Source organism: Betta splendens, chromosome 19, assembly GCF_900634795.4.
Source record: "Betta splendens chromosome 19, fBetSpl5.4, whole genome shotgun sequence".
In the NCBI taxonomy this organism is placed as follows: Eukaryota; Metazoa; Chordata; class Actinopteri; order Anabantiformes; family Osphronemidae; genus Betta; species Betta splendens.
Genome location: NC_040898.2, coordinates 9850783 through 9872370, shown reverse-complemented (window position 1 = coordinate 9872370; position 21588 = coordinate 9850783). Strand labels below are relative to the sequence as shown.

At 51.1% G+C, this 21588-nt stretch overlaps 4 protein-coding genes across 6 annotated transcripts; all 4 read right to left on the bottom strand.

The window, feature by feature from the left end:
* Positions 1-140: 140 nt before the first annotated feature.
* LOC114846346 (carbonic anhydrase 4-like) lies at positions 141-2836 on the bottom strand. Of its 2 annotated transcripts, none has more exons than XM_029135246.3 (9): positions 2617-2836; positions 2174-2258; positions 2054-2084; positions 1799-1969; positions 1568-1716; positions 1391-1486; positions 1227-1305; positions 979-1142; positions 141-865 (listed from the first exon to the last, which is right to left on the bottom strand). In XM_029135246.3, exons 2-9 carry the CDS (start codon positions 2201-2203, stop codon positions 683-685), a joined length of 903 nt encoding a protein of 300 aa, XP_028991079.1. In that variant the 5' UTR covers positions 2204-2258; positions 2617-2836; the 3' UTR covers positions 141-682. The 2 variants fall into 2 exon arrangements, with proteins under 2 accessions (XP_028991079.1, XP_028991078.1); XM_029135245.3 differs by having other exon boundaries at positions 2058-2084; positions 2617-2821.
* Positions 2837-4200: 1364 nt separating this feature from the next.
* LOC114846345 (carbonic anhydrase 4-like) lies at positions 4201-9602 on the bottom strand. Of its 2 annotated transcripts, XM_029135243.3 has the most exons (17): positions 9490-9602; positions 8795-8831; positions 8651-8705; positions 8457-8489; positions 8194-8367; positions 7967-8118; positions 7787-7876; positions 7633-7699; positions 7030-7193; positions 6314-6422; positions 6205-6231; positions 5957-6133; positions 5738-5886; positions 5573-5662; positions 5402-5483; positions 5163-5326; positions 4201-4882 (listed from the first exon to the last, which is right to left on the bottom strand). In XM_029135243.3, exons 3-17 carry the CDS (start codon positions 8703-8705, stop codon positions 4727-4729), a joined length of 1689 nt encoding a protein of 562 aa, XP_028991076.1. In that variant the 5' UTR covers positions 8795-8831; positions 9490-9602; the 3' UTR covers positions 4201-4726. The 2 variants fall into 2 exon arrangements, with proteins under 2 accessions (XP_028991076.1, XP_028991077.1); XM_029135244.3 differs by lacking the exon at positions 8795-8831 and having other exon boundaries at positions 9490-9593.
* Positions 9603-9853: 251 nt separating this feature from the next.
* Positions 9854-11953, bottom strand: LOC114846515 (sarcoplasmic reticulum histidine-rich calcium-binding protein). Its single transcript, XM_029135549.3, has 6 exons — positions 11001-11953; positions 10656-10717; positions 10513-10584; positions 10356-10410; positions 10242-10278; positions 9854-10170 (listed from the first exon to the last, which is right to left on the bottom strand). Exons 1-6 carry the CDS (start codon positions 11656-11658, stop codon positions 10149-10151), a joined length of 906 nt encoding a protein of 301 aa, XP_028991382.1. The 5' UTR covers positions 11659-11953; the 3' UTR covers positions 9854-10148.
* Positions 11954-12630: 677 nt separating this feature from the next.
* LOC114846319 (transient receptor potential cation channel subfamily M member 4-like) lies at positions 12631-19732 on the bottom strand. Its single transcript, XM_029135205.3, has 28 exons — positions 19530-19732; positions 18751-18809; positions 18497-18674; positions 18239-18419; positions 17959-18119; positions 17701-17875; positions 17537-17601; positions 17215-17451; positions 17033-17135; positions 16826-16947; positions 16410-16691; positions 16230-16331; positions 16039-16161; positions 15826-15955; positions 15604-15749; positions 15401-15513; positions 15192-15314; positions 15037-15080; positions 14725-14957; positions 14521-14636; positions 14258-14390; positions 14002-14176; positions 13756-13921; positions 13502-13683; positions 13278-13410; positions 13128-13200; positions 12968-13061; positions 12631-12893 (listed from the first exon to the last, which is right to left on the bottom strand). Exons 1-28 carry the CDS (start codon positions 19590-19592, stop codon positions 12862-12864), a joined length of 3744 nt encoding a protein of 1247 aa, XP_028991038.1. The 5' UTR covers positions 19593-19732; the 3' UTR covers positions 12631-12861.
* Positions 19733-21588: the final 1856 nt, after the last annotated feature.

Genomic DNA, 21588 nt, shown 5'->3' with positions numbered 1-21588 from the left:
AAAACACTGGGTGGTAACGAATGAAGATGTACAGTATAAATGTGGAAGGCGCTGTTCCCTTGAGGCGCTCTAGGTGGCGCACTCTCCTAAACCCTGGAAACCAGACCTAGGATTTAAAAAGCATAACACGGAATCCAAAATTAATGACATAGAATATTTTAATTTAGACTTTTGTGGAAGTCATATTTACAATAAGCATAACATAGCATAAATAATTTATTAAGTAAGGGTTCGAATTAGACGTCATGTCATCTGCCTAATGTGTCTGTGCTGGTTTTGACAAATGTTTAGTTCCAAGATAAGATCTTTAGAAACTAATAATGCAAAACCCAAATATAAATATGTGTGTCATACAGATCAACAAATAGGAACAGATTTTACAACTAACACAGGAACATCGAGAATAACATTTAAATTGGAACCAAATGCCGCCACAGTCAATTTACACCAATGTACAATATTATAGAATAATTCACAGTATATTATGTATTGCATGTACTTTATACAGACAATATATGGAACTGTGCAAAGATAAGTTATGACCTTGATTTATTTAAAGGCAAGCTTATGAGGAGTACTGTAGATGGCGATAGGATTTATGTAAAGCCACTTGGACGGAGCTAAAGTCAGACAGTATGTGGGAACGTGGAGGAGGGTGAGCAGCAGGTACGCAGGTTCACGTCTAACCCCTGATCAGAGCCAGACCCAGGGCCACCAGCGCCACCAGCGCCACGGAGCAGTGGACTGTGGCGGCAGAGCTGGCGGGCTGCGTCGTGACCGGCTGCGCTGGCTGCAGGCTCCTGAACAGGTTGGTCATAGGCAACGTGCTGTTGGCAAACTGCACCGTTGTACTGAAGAGGTTGATCTGGAGGCCGAAGGGGAGCAGGGTCGGTTAGAACAGTGACAAATGCGGCGATGTTGGAACTGAAACCACCAGAACTTGGTTCCAGGTGGAAAAAAACTCAACAGGAAACTCACCAAGTCGCTGCTGACTTTGATGGATTGCTTGAACACGGTCCAAACCACGGCCTCATTGCAGTTGGGGGTCGTCAGGGAGCCCAGGTAGCGGTAATACTTGGTGCGGTCCACCCCGACCAGGAGGTCGTCCAGGGAGATCCCAGGAGCTACCGAAACGATGGAACCTGAGGACAGAGACACAACCTGGCACATTAATACACAACAATAGATCCAATTATCCTCACGACATAGTAAATCATGAAATGTACCCTCAGTGGTGATGTTTGACAGGTAGGAGGTCAAGTTGCTCCAACTTGCGGGTGAGTTAGTCGCGTTTCCTGACATTGGCTGAAAAAGCGTTATATTAGAATTTAAAGTAGAAACGCTCAGTTTCTTTCAGGCCAATTAGAAAGAGTCCCGCCTCCGCTCTCACCTCGATGAAGAAACCGAGGGCAGCGACTCCTGTGGGGTCTTGAGTAGCGAGCGTTATGTTCCTGTTATAGGTCAGCTTGGTGCTCACAATGTGCATCTGCAATGGAATGAAGACAGGTGTTGATTGAACCCGTCTAATGAAGCTCTGGTGATTTACATGAACTGAGCGGATCCGCACCTCCATTGCGTAACGCTTCCCGTCCACGGTGTGTTCCGAGCCGGGAACAGAGGAGCCGTTGCCCCAGTGAAAGTGGAACTGCAGGGTGTCGTAGGCCCCAGACAGACCTCCCCCTGAAATCTGAACCCCACTTCCTAAGGTGACTCTGACTGCAACAAATACAAACAAGGAGGATCCAATTACATAAAAACCCTGGCTCCAGGTCTGTGCTGTATTTCTGACTTCACCCACCCGTGTTGTCGATGTTTTGCACCGTGGTCATCGCCGATTTGTTGTTGAAGTTCTGAAACCCGAACGCGGTCAAGCTGGCGTTGGCGGTGGCGTTGGCCGACATAATGTTAATGGGCGACTGTCTGCTGCCATTGCAGTACAGAGGAAAGAGGGTCGACCAGGTGCTGGAGTCTGGAGGAGGAAACAGGGATGAGTCCATGCAGAGCTGAGATGCTGAGGTTTTAATGTGGTTGATAAAAGATAAAGGAAACCCACTCACTGCAGGCGGGCTCGTTGTAACACCAGGCTGGAGGAGGAAAAGCATATAAATATTAATGAATAAATTACAGTAAGTCACATACAGTAGGATCTAAAATTAAAGGTTCCAGTAGTCACCAACTGTCGTGGTTCTGCTAGAAGACGCATCGACGCATGGCACCAAAGCGCACACAGCGAGTGCTGCCACTACAATTAACTTCATCTACAAAAAAACAAACAGAGGCACATTTTCTGCGTTCAAATACAAACTCATCAGGAGTTTTGGGAAAAGTAAACACAGAGATTACTAAAGCAGTAGAACAGCCAGGTCTCATTTTACTCATTTACTGACTGCTCTTGGACCTGAATTACCCCTAATTAGCACTAAAACCACTGTAACAGGTGACAGTGAAGAACACAGCAGCATCAGCGTGTGTTCGCCGCAACCATGACAAAAAAGAATAAAAAAATCAGGTTGCCTGTTTCACCCTCAGGGACGATATTCTTGTATTAGTCCATAACTCTACGTCTGTATAACAGCTGTAAGACCGCATGTTAGAGCTGATGTGACAGCGTCTTACCTTCAGGGCGTCGGTTCGTCTTCTGTCTTTAGACAAGCGTGAACTCCCTCCTTTTATCCCCAACCCTTCACGCAGCAGGTGCCACCGTCTCCATCAGATAAACCCTTGAAGCAGGTAGAAAGTATTCACCAGAGGTGATTGTCAGATAAGGTCAAGATGTTGTTTCTGCCATTCGATCCAAGGGCCCATGGTTACTGATCAGTAAGACCTCTGCCAACTGGCCTGGCTCTTCACGGGTTCCAGTTCCAAACCAGTTCTTAAACCGAAGGAGGACACATTTGGGCGAATACAGAAGCTTATTACTAGCTTTTGCACAAAACCAGCTGGACTGGATGTAAAAATGTGACATATGCCCATTGTGATGACGAACGTAGCGTTGCGATGACGGCTCCATTCTGAGGAACACGGTTCAGAACAAACATCAGGATGGGTCCTATCTGAACCTGATCACGACAGCACATGCTGACAGGAATGTGGCACCAACCCCTTTGTGGACCAACTTGCTTCCGGTCCAGTTTGCGAAATGCTTCTGTAGATGGATGAGACAAGAAACAGCAGAAACAAAGACTTGTTTCTAAGTGAGTGAATTGATCCTGGCCAACTCCGCCTTGAACAATGGGCCGAACCTGGTCCCAGTATATGGCACACAAAGCAATGTGACATCTTAATTACTTTAGAAGGATCACACCCTCCTCGTCAATCAAGTCTCTTCTCATTAATAGGCTGCTGTTTCTGTTATGAATAAGACGGATGCAATAAATCTCATGCAGTCATTTGCTTAGGCTGAGTTTCACACGCTCATCGCCTTCCACGAAGCCAAATAGCTTCCATGAATCACAGGACTTTGTTAATTCTACAACAACTAAAGAAACTGAATGCTCACATTGTTTCCCCTTGTGCTCTCACCCTTTTTACTGCACATGTGGTTCCATCATTGTATGAGCAGGTGCGTTCCTCCAATTGGGAGTCGTTGCATTCATTCGTGGTCATGCAGAAAGTGTGTCCTACACTGTGTGACAGTAGGATCATGACCGTGAGTGACTGAGTGTAACATACACTGACATGTTCTGTCAAAACAGCTCAACCTGATACACTGGAGGAACGCAAACCTATATGAGTCTGTGGTGGAGTTGTGCGACTGCTATCAAATCGGTCTCCGGTGACATTAGGACATCTCTCACTGAACCAACAATAGCTGCGAAGCCATTCATGAGACCCCAGCTCTTCAGCTTATGTGATTTTTTGTTTTTACATCTTTTCCAGGTTATTAATTGGCTTTGAAGCTTTTCAGCATGTGACCTTCACCAACATGAACTGTGTTTTACACTTATTGTTGCTTTGACTCTGGCAATGTTTTTCTTCTACAAATGGTCACGTCTGTCTGTTTTCAATCTCAAAGTCAAAGTATTTGTTCATACTGATTGTTTTTTACCCAACTATTATGAGTCTACTGGAAATGTTACGTGTAAGAATTTCCAATCATTTGTTTACTTGAAGCATTCAGTGGTTCGACCGGCTCGGTTGAAACCAGCTTCAGGAAGTATTTGCTTTGTTTGAAGATGTTGAGTTAAGAACATTTCAACATTTCAAATATACAATATATTTATTGTGCAATCTTAGCAAATCCAACAGGTTACAATACGTGTCTTCATGTTGTAGACAACAATAAAACTAAGGTAATGGGGAAATCACAGCGTGACTTCATCCTCTCAGCCTGTTTTGGATGCAATGGCGTCCTCCACAACTACTGTACGTACTGATGCTCTGTGAAGGGAAAACCAATGAATCCCCTCTAAGCACTCAATAATTTAAAAAGGTCCTGCATAAATATTCAGTCAACTAATATTTTAAAATCACATCCTAACACCAAATCATTTCACCAAACACACACCCATTTTAGTGACTACAGCATATATTTCTAAAGGACCTACTAAACAGGTCAGATAGTGTTTAATGATGGTGTAAATTCACCAGTGTCCATCCCCACTAACGAGGGTTAGACCAGTAAGTGCTAAGGCTGAGGACAGTAGCTCCACTACACGCCAACGCCACCGCTCCAGTGATCTGCTCAGGACGTGAGACGGGGCCACGGTGGAGGTTCACGCGGGAGTTACACGAAAAGCCGCAGGCACGCCAGCAGAACGTACGCGGCCACGGGCCCGGGGGACGCGGAGGCCGACCCGGTGGTGTAGATCGTCCTGCCGTTCAGAGGCTGCGCCGGGCGAAACACGCTGTAATATCCCATTTGGTCGGGGAACGTCGTCAACTGGTGGAGTCCAAACAAAGTCAGATGCTGGAGTTAGAGCAGATTTAAAACACAGGCCTCCTGACAAGTACTAGGCTGGATGTGCAGGGTGAGCCTGCTGACTCAGTACCTGCAGACAATCACTCCTTGTTTAATTCCGAAAAGGTAATCAGAGTCATCTCCTTCAAAGCTTAAAGGAACTTTAGCAATCAATTGCATTATGCTATTGTTTCTGCATTGTTATTTCACTTCAAGCCTGTTACATAGTTGCGTGTTTCAGGAGATAATGATCTGCACATACCAGCTTGCGATCCACCTTGATGGACTCTTTAAAGACCGTCCAAACCACGGCTTGGTTGCATAAGGGGGTGGTTAGGGAGCCATTGTAGCGGTAGTACGAGTCCCTGTCCACGTCGCCGAGCAAGTCGTCGATGGAGAGAGCTGCTGAGAGCTCAACACTGGAGCCTGAGGAGAGAATATAGATAAGACACATCCTGTGTGTGTGTGTGTGTGTGTGTGTGTGTGTGAACATGGACTCACTTTTGTTTTGAATAGTAGGCAGGTAGCTGGTCAGCGTCGACCAGGCGTGAGTCACAGATGCTGGAATTGATGTAGAACTCGCCTGTAGAAACACATTAACATTAAAGAACACTAGTTTGGTACCAAGGCAAGAGACAACAACCTGCTTATTGGACCACTACCGAGCGTTACCTCAATAAAGAACGCCAGCACCGCGAAGCCACTGGGGTTGTGGTTGGCTTCAGCCAAACTCAGGTCCTTCCTCTTGCTCACTACGTGCATCTGGACAAAGGCGATAGAAACCTGAGAACAGGAAGAACCGGGCCTTGAACGCCACGGTGCCGGTGCCGAACCCACCTCCATCAGGTAGCGCTTAGAGTCCACCGTGTGCTCCGAGCCCGAGGCGTGTGCCGTGCCCCAGTGGAAGTGCAGCTGGAGGGCGGCGTAGACGTGGCCCAGGCCTCCTCCAGAGACCTCCACCACGCTGTCCCTTAGTCCACACGTCACTGAGGGGGGGGACGGGGGACACGTTCCGATCCAGACCGTTATTCACCTTTAACCCCTAAAACCTCTCACCTGTGTGGCCTGTGTTAGTGATGGACGCGAAGGCGCTTCTGCTGCTGAAGTTGGTGAGGGTGAAGGCGTCCAGGCGCCCGTCCGTCCTCGCGGCGCGCGCGTCGATATCGACGGGCGATTGGCGCGTGGCGCCGCACGAGGAGCCCGGCAGGAGGTCCCAGTGGGACACGTCGTTCGCTGCAGACAGAGAGGGCGAGCGTCTCACGGCCTGCGCTCCGCTCGGTCGTCTGTGTGCGTTCCATACGTACCACAAGCGCCGTAGCACCATTCGTGACCTGAACGAGAGGAGACGCGAAACTTGACACGCGCGTACGCGAATGTAGAACTGCTAGAGGTGATGAGGCGAGATCGCGGTACCGCTGGGAGGAAGTGGGGTGGCGGGGGAGGCGGACACGCGGCGGCTGTTCAGAGCTTGAGTGGGCCGATAAACATTAGTGAGTCCTGTCTTCGCGGGAAACTGTCGGACCTGAAGAAGAAACAACCTGATCAGACACGAGTCCGTTTGTGTTTGTGCCGTTCGGTTCCGTGGAACCCAAGCCTCCGAACCCGCGTCTGTCGTCTCACGTGGATCATGTTTTTCCGTCTCGCGCGCAAAAAGGAGAAACGGATGTGCGATATTGGCGCGCGGTAGATGTGATGCCATCTGATCCCGTTTTGCAATTTTAAACCCAACGGTTGAACATATCAGCGTCTTATTTTGTAGCAGAAAACGCACGCACGCGCGCGACACAACGGGTCCATTCAACACGCGTCAGCGATACAGTGAAGTGCGTCAGTCAGGTGTTAAAGGTGCACGCGCCTGTCATGAGATACAGCGGAGGTGCTGATGGCTGCAAGATAAAGACACTACACCTGCACATCTATAACACCGAGCCTCAAACACATGACTCACAGTGCTGCGTGTTTTTAGTCACACGCAGCTCCAGCATTTCATAATGATCAGACAACAGGATCAAAACAGGTCTCGTTATCAAATGACTCAATCGAACCAGGCACCTGCGTGTCGCGGTGGATCGGTCGCCTCCATCAGATCCCGTTTACAACATGTTTTTAAATACGTTTTCTGTTCTCACCAGATTGACGTTGATGTTGATTGGCTCGTGAAAGACGGTCCACACAACCGCCTGCGTGCAGTTGGGGGTGGTCAGGGAGCCCGCGTACCGGTAGAACCTGCTGAGGTCCACGGTTCCGATCAGGTCATTGATGGAAATGTTTTTATTTACAGGAGTCGCAGCATCTGTGGGACGTAGGTCGACAGAATGGAGCTCTGAAATACAACACCGGCAGCAGAAATTTCCCGAAAGTATAGTGTTGACATTTTATTCAAAATTAAAAAGACTGTGACCTCATTATTCTCATGTTTGCGCTGAACAAGCCTCAGGGTCTGGCAACAACTAAACGCTTGGCAAAGCCGTTCAACCTTTTGTTTCAGGAAAAGTACTGCGCACACACACACACACACACACACACACACACACACACACACACACACACACACACACACACACACACACACACACACACACACACACACACACACACACACACACACACACACACACACACACACACACACACACACACACACACACACACACACACACACACACACACACACACACACACACACACACACACACACACACACACACACACACACGGAAGAAAGGAAATACCTGTGACGTTGGTGAGGTACGATGTGAGCGCGCGCCACGGTCCTGATGCTGCTGCATCATCTGTCGCCTGCAGAGGGAGGCGAGCACAGAGAGTTTGGGGGTGGGGGGTGGGGGGGTTCAATAATTCCATTCAGGTTCGCATATGCAGACATACGTTTATGAAGAAGCCAAGAACGGCTATTCCCTGTGGATCGGCCAGAGCCTGCGCCATCGTGAGGCCCGTCTTCAGGCTAACGACGTGCATCTGCAACAGGAGCAGAGAGGCTGGTGGGAGCGCGGGGACGTGTGTGTGTGTGTGTGTGTGTGTGTGTATGGGGGGGGGGGTCTACAGTACCTCCACCGGGTATCTCTCTCCATCGATCGTGTGCTCTGAACCCGGGTGGTACTGGGTGTCACCCCAGTGGAAGTGGAGCTGAATGGGAGTGTAGCTTCCATTCAGACCCCCTCCTCCTATTGTGACACCGCTCTGCTCCAGTCCGTAGTTTACTAAGCACAGGAATAAGCTGGTCTCTGCGGAGTTGAAGATGCTTCTAGCGGCGCCAGGAGCCGTCGTTCACGTACCCGTGTGCCCGTTGTTGGTGACCGAGGCCACGCGCTGGCGCAGGAAACCCACGAACGTGAAGTCCAGCAGGCCTGGGTCCGTGTGAACGTCGCCGGTGACGATGTCGATGGGAGACTGCGCGGTTCCTCCGCAGGAAGAACCGGGGAGCTCTGGCCACGTGCTCGGCGTGTGAGCTGGAGGGTCGGGCGACGGCGCCGGAGACGTGAGAGGACGAAGCGCTGGTTCAGGAGAAGCAGTTAATGGGAAATCTGTGCGGACTTACCACAGCCGGTGTAGCACCAGTCACTGGCAGCAGCTGAAACAGGGGAGGTGTCATTATTAAATCAACCTGCAACAATTTATGCATAATATCTAACACCTTCAACCGTTTTAACCTAAATCCTTGTATTTATTGTAGGTAGAAACTGCCATCAGGAATATTCAAACATGAGAAATACCAAGGGTCTTTAAACTCACCATATTTTACCCAAACCTCCAAACACAGACACAGCAGCACGGGGTAGCGATGCATCTGAAGGGACGTAGTTCAGTGTTAGAGCCCAATCAGTAACGAGACACTAAAAGACAATCATGATGTGATGCAGGAAAGCTCAACGCAACCTCTACTGACGTCCAGCTCAGGCTTCAGGTCCCGGAGCTTTGAGAATAAAAGCGTATTAGAAAAAGCGTACTTATTTAAGCATACGTATTTAAAGGGTGACATTTAAACAGGAGGGGTGAAGGGAGGGGAGACCAGTGTATATACACACACACACACACACAACAGCGACCCGATGGGGGAGACGAGGCGTTTACTGTAAACCGCAGTAACATATTGTACGACGCACAAGTCAAACACACGGGTGACTTTCTCATACGGTCACATCACTCTTCACTTACAGTAAAGACAGCTTATGACCACACAGCTAGAAAGGACCAGGATGAATTAAGGGACGGGAGGAAGAGACATGAACTACAGGAAAAATAATGGGAGGATTCAAAAGATGCAGCTGTGAATGAGGCAGCTTCAGTTATTTTAATCAATAACTCAAAGTGGATTATATGAAAGAGCGGCAGATGTGACTACAGGAAAACTTGGTGATGTCATAGGGTCTGTGTTCGACAACACAAGTGTTTGATACGGAGCGTGAAGAGCGTTTAATTAACCGAGTTCCCTGAAGCCCTCTCAGCTTGAACTTCTAATGTCAGAGGTCAACGCCGGCCTGCTGTTGACTCAACACTAACATGTTGGGTCTTTTTGCAAAGTCGCTTAAATATTAATAGGAAGTCAGTTTTCCAGCGACGCAGAACCTCACCTGGAAACAAGCAAGGACCCTCAGGATGCAGTAGGTTGGAGGTGGGAGAGCCAAGGTCTTCTGCGAGTTCTTCACCTGAGCAGCAGCTGGACCTCATTTAATAATCAGCGTGTGACTGGCTGAGCAACCAGCTCCGTCTATGACTTCACTGACTAAACTAGGATATGTTGTCTACTTTTTCTGTTCTAGTATTTTATATATTTTATACAGAAAATAACCACCAAGCTCTAAATCACTTAGTTTCATAATAAGTGAATCTATCAAAAACAAACTGCATCATGGGAACTGTAGGAGCCATGTTGCTCACATTAACTGTTTTACAGATAAATAAAAATGTATTAAAATCAGTGACAGGACACAGTGAGAACATGTAAATTTTTACTATAACATGTTACAATCACAGAGAAAACACACCTCATTGTCACCTTTCTGGTGTTTTAACCACCACAAACACTGGTGTTAATACATGACATGAATGAAATTAACTTAAGCGGACATTAAGTCAGCTGTTGTAGGAAGTTAAAATAGTTTTTTACAAAAACTAAACATTTAGTGAACATATAAAAATGTGTTCTGGTGAGGGATCCTTGGCTGCAGAGTCCGTCGTAAACACAGTACCGCCGGTGACCACAGGGGGCGCCAAAGCGCTGCAGACTGGCTCAGAGCAGAGCGGCGACGCTCCTGAGAGACAAAGGCCGATGTTCAAACAGGACACTCGCATTACATGCTGCATCAAGACGTGTCTGTCTTACTGAAAAATGGACCCGCTGAGCTCATCGACAAGTCCACCTGAACATCAGCACAAAAAGTATGCTTAGAGACACAAAAGCAAACAAGGAGGCGCCTCCAAGGCGGTGTGTACTCACCTGGTGTGCAAACAGTGTCACACAGAATAGGACACAGGAAGCAGGATGAGCATCCCTGTGGAACGACAGGCACAACGTGAGCTGGCTCTGCTCGTACTCACACCGCTTCATTCACTGTATTCGTATTATCGTCATCATCTTGGACCGTTACTGTTACTTGGCAGTGTTGACAGTGATCGGACCCGTCTCCCTCCTCACAGGGACACTTGGCACAGGCCTGAGAGCAGTGCTGCAAATAGGAGGACACGGCGGTTAAAACTGGGCCTGGTGGGTTCGTCGGTGTCGTGACGGAGGTTCTACCTGGCAGACGGAGCAAACGCTGCACAGGGAGCCGGGCCGGAAGTGCAGCGAGTCGCTGGTGTCTGCATGAGAACAACACAAACAGATCAACAGAGCTCCCAGGAGGCTGGAATGAGGGCTTCTACAGCTTCTGGCTGACGCCGTGTGTTGTTGTCTGAAAATAGCCACACGCAGCTCGACGCCCACTGTTTCAGCCGCGTGGTGTCTATTTTAGGACTGATATCTGTCTCAACAGCTACGTTTGAGTTAACATTCGGTCACAAGTGCAGTGGAGATGTTTGGGTTTGGACCAACTCATCTCAACTCAAACTAAGTTTAGTGTTAAAAAAAGTGAGCATATATCACCGTCTTCCTCTTCCTCAGCTGCAGACGTTTGATCCTCCTCTTCCTCAGCGGTCAGATATCCTTCGGATGCTTCTTCATCATCTTTAGCTCCCTCCTCGTGCTCATCGTGCTCGTCCTCCTCATCTTCCTCCTCCTGTTGCTCTTCAGCCTCTGCGTCATCATCAGATTCCTCCTCTTCATCGTCATTATCACCCTCCCCCTCTTGATCATTGTCCCCCTGCTCACCATCGGAATCATCATTTTCTTCCTCCTCCTCCTCTTGAGCAGTCTCTCTATTGTCTGATTCACCCTCCTCTTCCTCCTCCTCTTGAGCATCCTCTTCCTCCTCATTATCTGATTCACCTTCCTCTTCCTCCTTGGCATCACTCTCTTCCTCATCCCTTTCATCCACCCCTAACTCCTCCTCATCCTCTTCATCTTCATCCTCAGTATCTCCATTTTCCTCCTCTGCCTCATGTTCATCTGTTTCATGCCCATCATCTGATTCTTCGTCACCATCGCCATCATTCTCAGCAGCTTCACCTTCTTCTTCATCATATTTTGCTTCAGTATCAGTATCAGCCGCATCCTGTGCGCCCACTACACCTCTCAGCACAAGCTGGGACGGGCACAGGAGCATGAACAGGAGCCCCACCACCCAGGCTTTCACAGGAGCCATTCTAACAACTATTACTACTATAAGGTACAAATACACACTTAAAGAATAGCTACCGTTTCTCTCACGAAAAATCAAAACAATCTGCAATCAAACATTTAAAAATCAATGAATCCACAGGAAATTCTGATCTACCAGCCGGCGACTCTGGGATTCTGTTCAGGTCTTTGCTCCAGGCGAAGGAAGGGTAGGAGAGGTCTGTGCTCACAAGACTGACAGAGCACAGAGAGGACACAGTGGAAACACAACTGGGTGTGTGGTGTAGTTGGTGTTACGGCATGTGCATGACTGACAGAGGCACATGTCCAGGAAGAATGTTCCCAATGCCCTTAACACTGGGTAGTAGAACGGCAGGCGTGTGTGTGGGAGGAGGAGGGTGGAGCAAAGGGGATCACAGAACAAATGAAATGAAAAAGACATTTTATCAAGACTGATAATAAAAGGAGACATTACAGGACAGTATATGTACAATTTACCAGCCTGAAGGTAAATAAGGTAATAACTTATGAGAACATCTCATGGTTTTAACTTTTTTTAACAGATGTCAAAATGATCTATGGGGTCTGCACGCGTGGCCCCTCGACATTCCAAGGAATTAGCTTCCATGTGAACATGGTTTCAATTTAAAAACTCATGGGCGAGTTCCTCAGAACGTGACGGATGCAAACACGCGCAGGCAAATATTAAATATTTGCACACGCAGCGAGGCGGCGACGGCGGCGCACCACTCCGCGTGAGCCTCCGGTGAGATTGACAGGCGGCTATTTACAGTAAAGTGTCCTTCAGCGGCTCCGCGTCGCTATGCGACCTTCAATGGAGCCCCGACGTACTGAAACTCAGCACCGGCGAGAACACAGGACCTCCACCTACTGCTCCTCCACCGCCGAGACCGACTGCTGTGACTGATCTGATGGATTTTCCTGGACTGTATCGCTTTGGCCCCATTCACAACATTTTATAGGTCTTGGCACCAAGTTTTATTGAAAACTAGTCAAAAGAAACCTTTATTTCTTTCACAGTACAAGGTTAACAAGGTTGCCATGTCCTGTATTTACAATCACTAAACACAATATAAAAAAAGATGCTATTGCCTGTCATTGCACAAAGGCACTTGTGACGGGTGCATTCACTTTGTTCCAGTTGAGGCCGTAGGAGATGAAGAAAGAACAAAAGCGGAGTGAACATGACGTCGTCGCTGACGTTGAATCAGCTGGAACTGGAAGGAGCGGCGAACGCATCTGTGTGGCAGGAGGCACAGGTTAATGTGGAAGCAACACGCAGACGTGTGTCTATGTGTTGTCTTTACAAGCACCTTGTCTTGTGGGCGGAGGCCGAGCAGGTTTCACTGAGCTGCTTTGAGCCAAACTTTCCACTATCCAGCTGAGAGCATTTGAGCAATACTCCATCTGCAGACGTGAAGCGTAAATTACTACACAGAGAAACATTACTAGAATAATAGTTAGTGAATTTACCTCCGTTTCCAGGGCCCTCAGTCTGCGGTCAACGGCTCTGCTTTCAGTCACGTGTTTGAGCACGTCGTCCACCCTAGAAAAGACGCCAAGTTACAAATGAACCATTTAAAAGCGCCGATTCTCACCGCTGGCGACGGGAGGTTTGCTCACTTGACGGACACGCGCTTGAGCCTCTCAGAATCGCTGCTCCTCTGGATTTTGGTCTGCGCAGACAGGAAGTCCTCCTTCTGGATGGTTTCCCACGTCATCAGCCTGTTGGCCGTTTTCCCCGTCACCTGCAACACTGGCAGAAAATACAAAAGGGTTGACTGTTCATTTAACAGGCCTCGAGCCACATTCTTACCATAATGAAGCCGTACAACAGCAGAACTGACCGAAGTCGTAGATCTTGATGGAGGGCACCTTGCGGATGATCCTCTTGATGAAGAGGTTGAGGTGAGACAAGATGATGAACGGTGGCGCCAGGGACGGACGGGAGTGATACTGAACAATCAGGCTGTAGCGCTGGAACTTCCAGTGGATGTCACTGTTGGCCTGGACCTCATTGAAGGTGTAGCTGCGGGGACGACAGAGCATGAAGCCACGGCTGCAGATGCCGACGGACGGCGGCTGATGCCGACGTTCTTACCTAAACATGGCGATGAGCAGGTTGATGAGCACGATGTTGGTCGCCAGCAGATAGATAACGAGGAGAATCACCACCAGCCAGTTGCTGAGCTCCGTCCTGCACGGCTCCTCACCTTCCCAGATCAGCGTCTTGTTGGTGGTGCACTCCTTGTCCCACTCCTTCCCCACTGAGCACATCAAACAAATGTAGGTCAAAATGTAATTATGGAGCTGAGGAATATACATCATGAAATATAAATGCTGATACCATCAATCTCCTCCACTGGGATCTGCCCAAAGATGTGTAAGTACGGCCTGTAAAAGACCCGTCGGAAGATGCGGTCCAAGTTAGGGTCGTAGGAGTAAACTAAAGCCTGATTGGCTACTCCGTATGCCATCTGCCACACCCCCAGGAAGAAGAGGAAGAAGAACACGTCCTTCATCTGAACAGGAGGAAACAGAGCATGTCTTCATTCTGTTGCTAAGCAACAAAGTAAAATCCTGCGGTGCAATTTCTCTCTCACCATCTTGCCCAGAATAATGATCTTTGGTCCCAGATGCTTGTGGATGGCGAAGATGTGAATGAGCCGGAGGGTGAAGACCATGTAATCCACACACAGGATGTCCCGACCGAACTCATGCGAGTACTCAAACATCCTAAGACAAGAGAGACGCGGAGCGAAGTCTGTGGTAACGGCGCCGCCCAGTGGCCTGAGCGCTGCGATGCAATGTTGACATAACCCAGTCTAACGTACAGTATGTTCTATGTCTAACTAACTGTCTGTACCTGAAGATCACGCCTACAATGAAGAGTGTGATGGCGGTGAGGTCACACTTGTTCCACACGTCCTGAATGTACATTCTCATGCTCTGACGCCACGTCAGCGCCCCCATGAAGAAGGTCTAGGCAGGAAACACACATGATTGTCACATGATAGCGAGACTCATGGTTTAATCACAGTCACAGGATTAGGGTGATCGGGATCCTCACCTCCCGGATCTCTTCACACACGATGGTGAACACCCAGAAGTACAGCACAAACTCGCTGGTGGACGGGCCGTCGGGCGGCGGGCCCTGGAAGTCCACCAAAAGCACGTAGGCGAACAGCAGCAGGAAGAGGAAGTACATCAAGACGTTGCCCAAAAACGAGGTGATGGGCGCGAACCAGAACTGGCGCCATCGTGAGACTATGAAGGGACGCTGGGGCGGCCTGGGAGGTGAGCCTGCAGCGGGACAGACACACGGACGGACGGTCACGCTGTGGGTCTGCGTTCAATGACGCTGCCGTCAAACGGGACTCACCTTGGACGTCTGTCATCATCAGACTGTCCGCGTCTTCAGCTTCACTGGTGCAAAAACGACACAGGCTTCTTAGTACGTCACAAGACACGCCGCAGCGCTTCCTGTTCCCACGTTACCACCATTAACAGCAAAGTAAAGCAGAGGAGGAGGATTACGTTCGCTTGAGCTCCGAGAACGAGTAGACTGTGGTGCCGTAGACGTTGTAGTTGGGCCGCGGCTGATCTTCGTCAGGCTTCGCCTCCTCTTCCTCCTCCTCTTGATAGGGGTCCGTGTAGTTCCTGCCAGGTATGATAAGCGCTTAATCTGTTAAAATGTGAAGAGGCCAAATGATAATGACAGGGAAAAGTTGATTTGTGGACTGGACCTGAAGGAGATGAAGTTCGTGTAGCAGAGGATGGGACAGAAGAAGGTCACCAGGAGCTTCCACACCTCCGTGTTCCTCTTCATGGACCCCCACCAGATCTGGGACAACAGCGACTGCAGGGGAACAGCGTTTGTCACTGAGGAGCTAGAAATGAAGCTCGTTCCAGCTTCTCGTCGCCACGGGACGCGGGCGAACGGACGCACCTGCACGCCGTCATGGCTGAAGAAGAGCCGCGCGTCGGCACCCATTCCCATCTGCAGGCAGGTGGCGCCGCTCCAAATGGTGGACTTCCTAATCAGCAGGGTGAACGAGTGAGTCTCGTTGCTCCGGTAGCAGCGGCTGAAGATGTCTGAGAAGACGCGGCATCATTTAAAGCTAAAACAAAGCCGTTCGTCCGTGTGCTCGTCGGGGATTCGCCGTCTCACCGTGCGCCAGCGTCTCAAACTTCTGGGCCAGGTCCTTCATTGACTGCTTGGTGTCGGCCTCGTCCTCCAGCTTGGACAGCTCCCTCAGGAGCTTGCAGCCGCTCAGGGCGCTCAGCACGGGCTCCCCTGCCTGGGAGAGAGCATCACTAGCGACACACGCCTCCGGGGGCGGGCCCAGCGCGGCGCAGCCGCGGCGCCGAAGAACCAGCTCACCATCTCCCAGAAGTACGTCGCCATCTCGCTTCGGTTCTGCAGGGCAGCCCAGATGAAGAGCGAGGCCCAGGGCGACGGGCAGCGCTTGTGGCGATAATCGAGATAACGAGCCTCCCGGGCGGACTGGGGTGAAAATACAAATGTAAGGGCACATAGGACACAATGAGAGACACTGATGGACCCTGGAATACCTTCAAAGCCTTCCTCTGGGAGACATGAGGCTGTAATCCTAAGGCGTCGTAGTAATAGCGATGGCAGACGTCACCCATCAGCAGCTCCAGGACCCTGGACACCTGCAGATAAAGGGACAGGGCACCGATCACCCTTTGAATACAGACCAGAGTCACGGCCCTGTGGGTCGGCAGACACACCTCAAACAGCGTGACCTCGGCGTCGAGGCCCCTCATCTCCTCCTCCGCCGTCATCACCGGGGGGAGCTGCTGGCTACTGGGCGCGGTTCCCAGCCGCTCCACCAGGGAGCGCTGCAGCAGCTGGTACAGCAGCGTGCCCTCGTCCACCGAGCGGTACAGCTGCTCCAGACGCCCGTAGGTGAGGTAGTGCAGGACGCTGAGGCCGTTCTCGGCGAAGAGACGCACGAACTGAGGCTTGTCGTTGATCAGGGCGTCGGTCATGGACTCCTCCAAGTCATTGTACTGTTTGATTGGACGCAGATCAGTCTTTTGGGATGTCTCTAAATGCACACACGCACACGCACACACACACACACACACACACACACACACACACACACACACACACACACACACACACACACACACACACACACCTTCCAGTGGATGTCTCCGTTGAAGAGCTCGCTCTTGGCGATGTCCACCCGGTTCCACGTCACAGCCAGCTTCAGTTCGTCCATGTACGGGTTGGCGTCACCCGCCGCCCGCTGTTTACTGGCTGAGCAGCAGAAATGCACCACGAACGGGACAATGAAGCTAGATTCCAATCATCAGAAGTTCAGGTGGTGATTATGGCTGAGTACCTGCCACCAGCGCTTTGAGCAGCACGGTGTCAAAGTCGTTGGGGCCGTCCTGCTCGCCGTGGTAGACGGTGATGAAGTATCGGTTCTGGTAGATGCTCAACGCCTGGAGAAAAAATAAATCACATAAATGAGGTACTCCCACCATCATAACATAGTGTCTCTCTCTCTCTCTCAGCATTTACCCGCTCCACTAGTTTCTCCGTTTCCACCTCAGAGGGGAAGTGATGCCTGACCCGCTCCGCCATCCGGTCCTTCAGGTCCACGCTGGGACAGGCGGCGCCGTCGGCGCCGTCGCTGAAGGCCTGGGCCGCCGGCGTGGACGAGAAGGTCTCCAGCACGTCGCTGAGGAAGTCGGCCACGCCCCCCGAGCCGGCGAGGACCAGCCAGGGGATGGAGTTCTTCAGGGACAGCTCCACTCTCTGACCGACAGGACGAGGAAACGTGGGACACAAACCAGCGACCGACAGTAGGGGGTGTTGCACACATCGGACTCGTGGGCCGTACCTTCAGCAGACTGGCCTCCCCAGAGATCAGCATACACAGCACAGGGATGTCAATGCTGCCCGTGCCTGTGGAAGCATGATGAGCAGAATCAGCCCTGCGGTTCTAACCGATGTGTTCTCACACGCAGCCCTTTGGGTTTTATTCTCCCTCTCTCGCTCTCACACCCCATATTCCCGTGCGCTGCTGGGAGATGTAGTACTCGAGCTTGGCCCTGAACCCGGTCTCTCCTCCCGCGCGGCCCACGGTGCCGTCGTCGACCAGCAGGAAGGCCTGGTAGTTGTTGTCCAGGCAGCAGGACTCCTTGGACGTGTCCAGAGTGTACTTGGCTGGAAAGCTGCCCTGCGAGAGGCCGACGGAGGCGGAGTTAGTGCCCGCGGGCCCCTCCCACGCGGCCGGAACCCCGTCGACCCGGCGTGCGCTACCTGAGCGTTGACCAGCTGATCCCGGTTGTGCACCAGGCCCCAGGGGGCGACGCCCAGCGCCACCACCTTGCTGAGGGAGGCGGCGGTGGCGTGGTCCCGCACCGCTTCTCCCACGCACTTGCCGACGCCTTCCCGCATGCCCGCGGTTATGATCCACGCCCCTGAGTGGGAGAGGCAGGAGACCCGCGTGAGGAGTTAGTCGGCGCTGCAACAGCTGGGTGTTTCCTGCTGCTGCTCGTGACCAGTGGAGTCTTGGGTTCAATGCTGACTTAGCGTTTACCTGTGCTTTGTGAGGCCTTCACGAGCCCCTGCCTGAGAATCTCCCGCACCCAGGTCTTCATCTTGGTCTTGGCCTCCCCCCCCACCACCGACACCACCAGGTTGGGCAGAGGCAGGCCCCACTTGCCGGTCAAGAGGTTGTAGACGACCGACGGCGCGGTGTCGCACGACAGACGGACGAACTGAGACCCAACAGCAAAACAAAGAGTTCAAGTGAAGGCGCGCAGGCGCCCATGAGCCGCGCGTGAGCGTTACGCACGTAGCTGTGGCGCTTGCTGGCTCCCGCGAACTGCAGCTCCCCATAGGCGTCCGTCGGGTACTCGGACGAGTGCTGGCCGCTGTTCCAGTTGTTCACGATGGCGGCGCTGAAGTAGTCGCCGAGGGCCACGGCGGCGTGCTCGCGCTTCAGGCGGCCGCACTGGCACCGCTGGCCGTCGCTGCGCGGGACGAGAGGGCGACAAATGAATGGGCGGCGGCGGCGCGGCGGCGCGGCGGCCACGCGCGGCACGGTACCTGGGGTCCTCCACAAACGTGGTGCACAGTCGCCTCTTGAAGACTTTGGGCATCCAGCTCTGAAAACAGACGCGGTGCAACGTCAGGACAGTTGTTTCTGAGTTAGGTATTTGCATGTGAGGGAGCTGTGGCTGCAGGAAACCTGTCCCTTAATCTTTTCTTCATATCTCACAACTCAGACTTCTCTCCATTATAATCCCCTTGTTTCGATCCCTCCTCTCTATTGGAGGAGACGAGCTTCCACATGTTTCCTGGGGTGGGAGGGGCTTCTCCCAACATATGCTCATTATTATTATTATTATTATAATTACTTCCATGTGAAAATATGTGCTGCGAAGACGAGCCCCCCTTCAAATAGATTCTGTTATTACCGTGGCTACTACTTTAAAGAATCAGATTAGAGCAGGATTAGAAGGTTTGGTCATTGGATGTTCTAAAAAGCGCAAAACGGGCGCAACTGATCCGGCGGCACTTCCGCAGATCTGGTTTGACAACTATCGCGGTGTGGCAACCTGACACACGTCTGCTCCCACGCGAAGCCGCGATGAACCCTTCTATTCAACATTCTACTCCCAGACGCGTCGTCCGACTCTCCGAACTCTCCGAACTCGTCGTTATTCGGGTCCGGACGCCGCTTCCGCAGCCGCTTCCCTTCCGTCGTTACGCTTCGAGGCGCACGCCTTCACGTCGAAAGGCGCAGCCGCGGCGGACCGGACTGTTTCTGCGCACAGGCTCGCGTCCTGTCCAGCCCTCCACGCGCACGCTCGCGTTCGACCCACCTGGTCCTTCTCGGCTTTGTTCGGCGCGTCCCCCTCCTCCCCCTCGCCCCCCGTCGCTCGCATGTTTCCCCCGCTGTCGCTGAGCTCGGCCTCGGGAGCGAAGATCTATGAAGACGGCGGAGGCGTCACTGTGTCATTGTGTTAAAAGGTTACACGAGCGCTGAGATGTGTGACTGGGCCCATGCTGCGTCCGCGGGGTCTCCGGGGTTGAACCAGAAACAGGAAGCCTCGTACTGTATGGCGCACACACTGCGCAGGTGAGGGTGTGGCCGCAAACGCAGCGCGGCGCATTCTTGAATAAAGGGAGCGTCCACTCAAAAGAGCATGAACTCAGTGAAAAGTCATCTATAACTCCCACAGACTTTTAAAACAAATGCAAAGTTCCAGATGGATCCAAAATATTTATTATGCAATGCATTTAAATATTAATACATTTACAGTGCATTAATAAAATATGATTTCATATTTACATATTGCAAGGAGCAGTCCACAGTGAGTACCAGTCAGTCCAAACAGAGAAAATTGGATGGAGAACGAGATGAGACGCCTTCATCCCCTCAGGCCCCATCTCTCCATCGCTATCTGCCGTATCCATCGGGGTGACTGGCCTTCTTCGACTCCTCTTTCCCATGCGTTTTGCTGAAGTTAAACAGCGTGTTGGCCAGGTTGTGAACCTGGCAGGTGCCCAGCTGGCAGCCGCTGGTCAAAGTGCGCCGAGGACGGGGCCTCCATGACAGGCCTTCGCTGAGGAGGAGGAGGAGGAGACAGGAAGTCAGACGGCTCTCAGGGTGTTCATCAGCATCTTTTACATTTTTCTCACCTGAGCTTCAGCGCATCCATGTCCACGTGTTTGTCTCCCGAGTGAAATGCGATGACCCTCGGAGCGTGAGCACGCTCCTCCTGGGCGACCTTTGACCTCATGGCCCCTGGAGCCCGGACGCTGTCTGCCGGGGGAAACCGAGGGTCCGCGTCTGACCTGTCACACAGATCAGTCAGTCCTGTAGGGTCCCGGTGCTTTTAGCTGGTATTCACTCCCTGTCAACAGTCCACTGACCTGTGAGTCGGCCTCAGTGGTGAAGCAGTGGTCAGAGTCACAGTCAGCAGCAGTAGAATAGCGACCTCCATGATACACCGGCCTGTGACAGAGAAGAACCGGGAGTGGAAGCGTCTTAGGCTAAAGTAAGTGGCATTAAGTCGAATGAATGGTGAAACTTACCGCAGTGGTTCTCAATCCGGTGCTTCGTTGCTGATCGTGGCGGTTGACGTGAGCGTGTGTCATCCCTCTCCACCTCCCGCCCTTTATAGCGACGTGAGGCGAGGGGCGTGTCGCTACCATCAGCATCCGAGCACGCCGCCGCCGCCGCCGCCGCCGCCTCGTGTTGATGTGTGCGTTGCTTCTCGCGTCCACATCCTCCGTCCCGCTCCTCCCTCGCTCCTACTTGCTGCTGAGCAATTGTTCCCTTCCATCACCTGCAGGAAGCGTGCAGGGCCCAAAATAGCCCCAATTCTCCCCAGGCTTTTCTTTATCAATCATCCCATTTGTTCCTCTGACTTATCCCTTGAGTCACATTTGCCATCAACGTGTTTATTTCTGAAAATGTCCTTCACTTACAAAAATACAATAATGGTTTAAAAACAACTAATTAGTCTTTGTCTACTTCCTTAAAGATAAAACATTTTGGCTGACTTGTATAAAGAGTAAATTTTCTGCAACATCTCAAATAAATGTGGTATCTAATTTTAATAACTAATACATTAAACCCAGTGTTTTCCTTCTTCCACGTGTTGCTTCTCAGCCTCTGTCATTCTCTCTAAACTACAACTTCCTCTCTAGAGCCTATTGTTTACCTTCCTGTGACTCACATCTGCACAGGTTGTGTATTCTCAGGAGGAAACTGATTCACCAGCGTCACCTGTGCACCTGCATTCTACAGTAGTAATACGATTAGTAAGCGCTGTACAGTAAACGTGATCAATGTGACCAATTAATCACGGATTTATTCATGTAGTTTTACGGGAAACTTCCTTTTTTCCGCTTCCATGTTACAGTAAAAACTGG

Coding starts and splice junctions, on each gene's coding strand:
- LOC114846346 (XM_029135245.3), bottom strand. CDS start 2,258: ATGAAGTTAATTGTAGTGGCAGCACTCGCTGTGTGCGCTTTGGTGCCA. Junction 1,970..2,057: donor TTACAACGAGCCCGCCTGCA/GTGAGTGGGTTT, acceptor TTCCTCCTCCAG/ACTCCAGCACCTGGTCGACC. Junction 1,143..1,226: donor GTCAAACATCACCACTGAGG/GTACATTTCATG, acceptor CTCTGTCCTCAG/GTTCCATCGTTTCGGTAGCT.
- LOC114846345 (XM_029135243.3), bottom strand. CDS start 8,705: ATGCATCGCTACCCCGTGCTGCTGTGTCTGTGTTTGGAGGTTTGGGTA. Junction 8,119..8,193: donor CACCAACAACGGGCACACGG/GTACGTGAACGA, acceptor TCCTGTGCTTAG/TAAACTACGGACTGGAGCAG. Junction 5,327..5,401: donor GCCTACTATTCAAAACAAAA/GTGAGTCCATGT, acceptor TTCTCTCCTCAG/GCTCCAGTGTTGAGCTCTCA.
- LOC114846515 (XM_029135549.3), bottom strand. CDS start 11,658: ATGGCTCCTGTGAAAGCCTGGGTGGTGGGGCTCCTGTTCATGCTCCTG. Junction 10,718..11,000: donor AGCTGAGGAAGAGGAAGACG/GTGATATATGCT, acceptor GTTCTCATGCAG/ACACCAGCGACTCGCTGCAC. Junction 10,279..10,355: donor TGACACTGTTTGCACACCAG/GTGAGTACACAC, acceptor GCTGATGTTCAG/GTGGACTTGTCGATGAGCTC.
- LOC114846319 (XM_029135205.3), bottom strand. CDS start 19,592: ATGCGAGCGACGGGGGGCGAGGGGGAGGAGGGGGACGCGCCGAACAAA. Junction 16,162..16,229: donor CCCAGAGGAAGGCTTTGAAG/GTATTCCAGGGT, acceptor TTTTCACCCCAG/TCCGCCCGGGAGGCTCGTTA. Junction 13,684..13,755: donor CTGCTCATCGCCATGTTTAG/GTAAGAACGTCG, acceptor TCGTCCCCGCAG/CTACACCTTCAATGAGGTCC.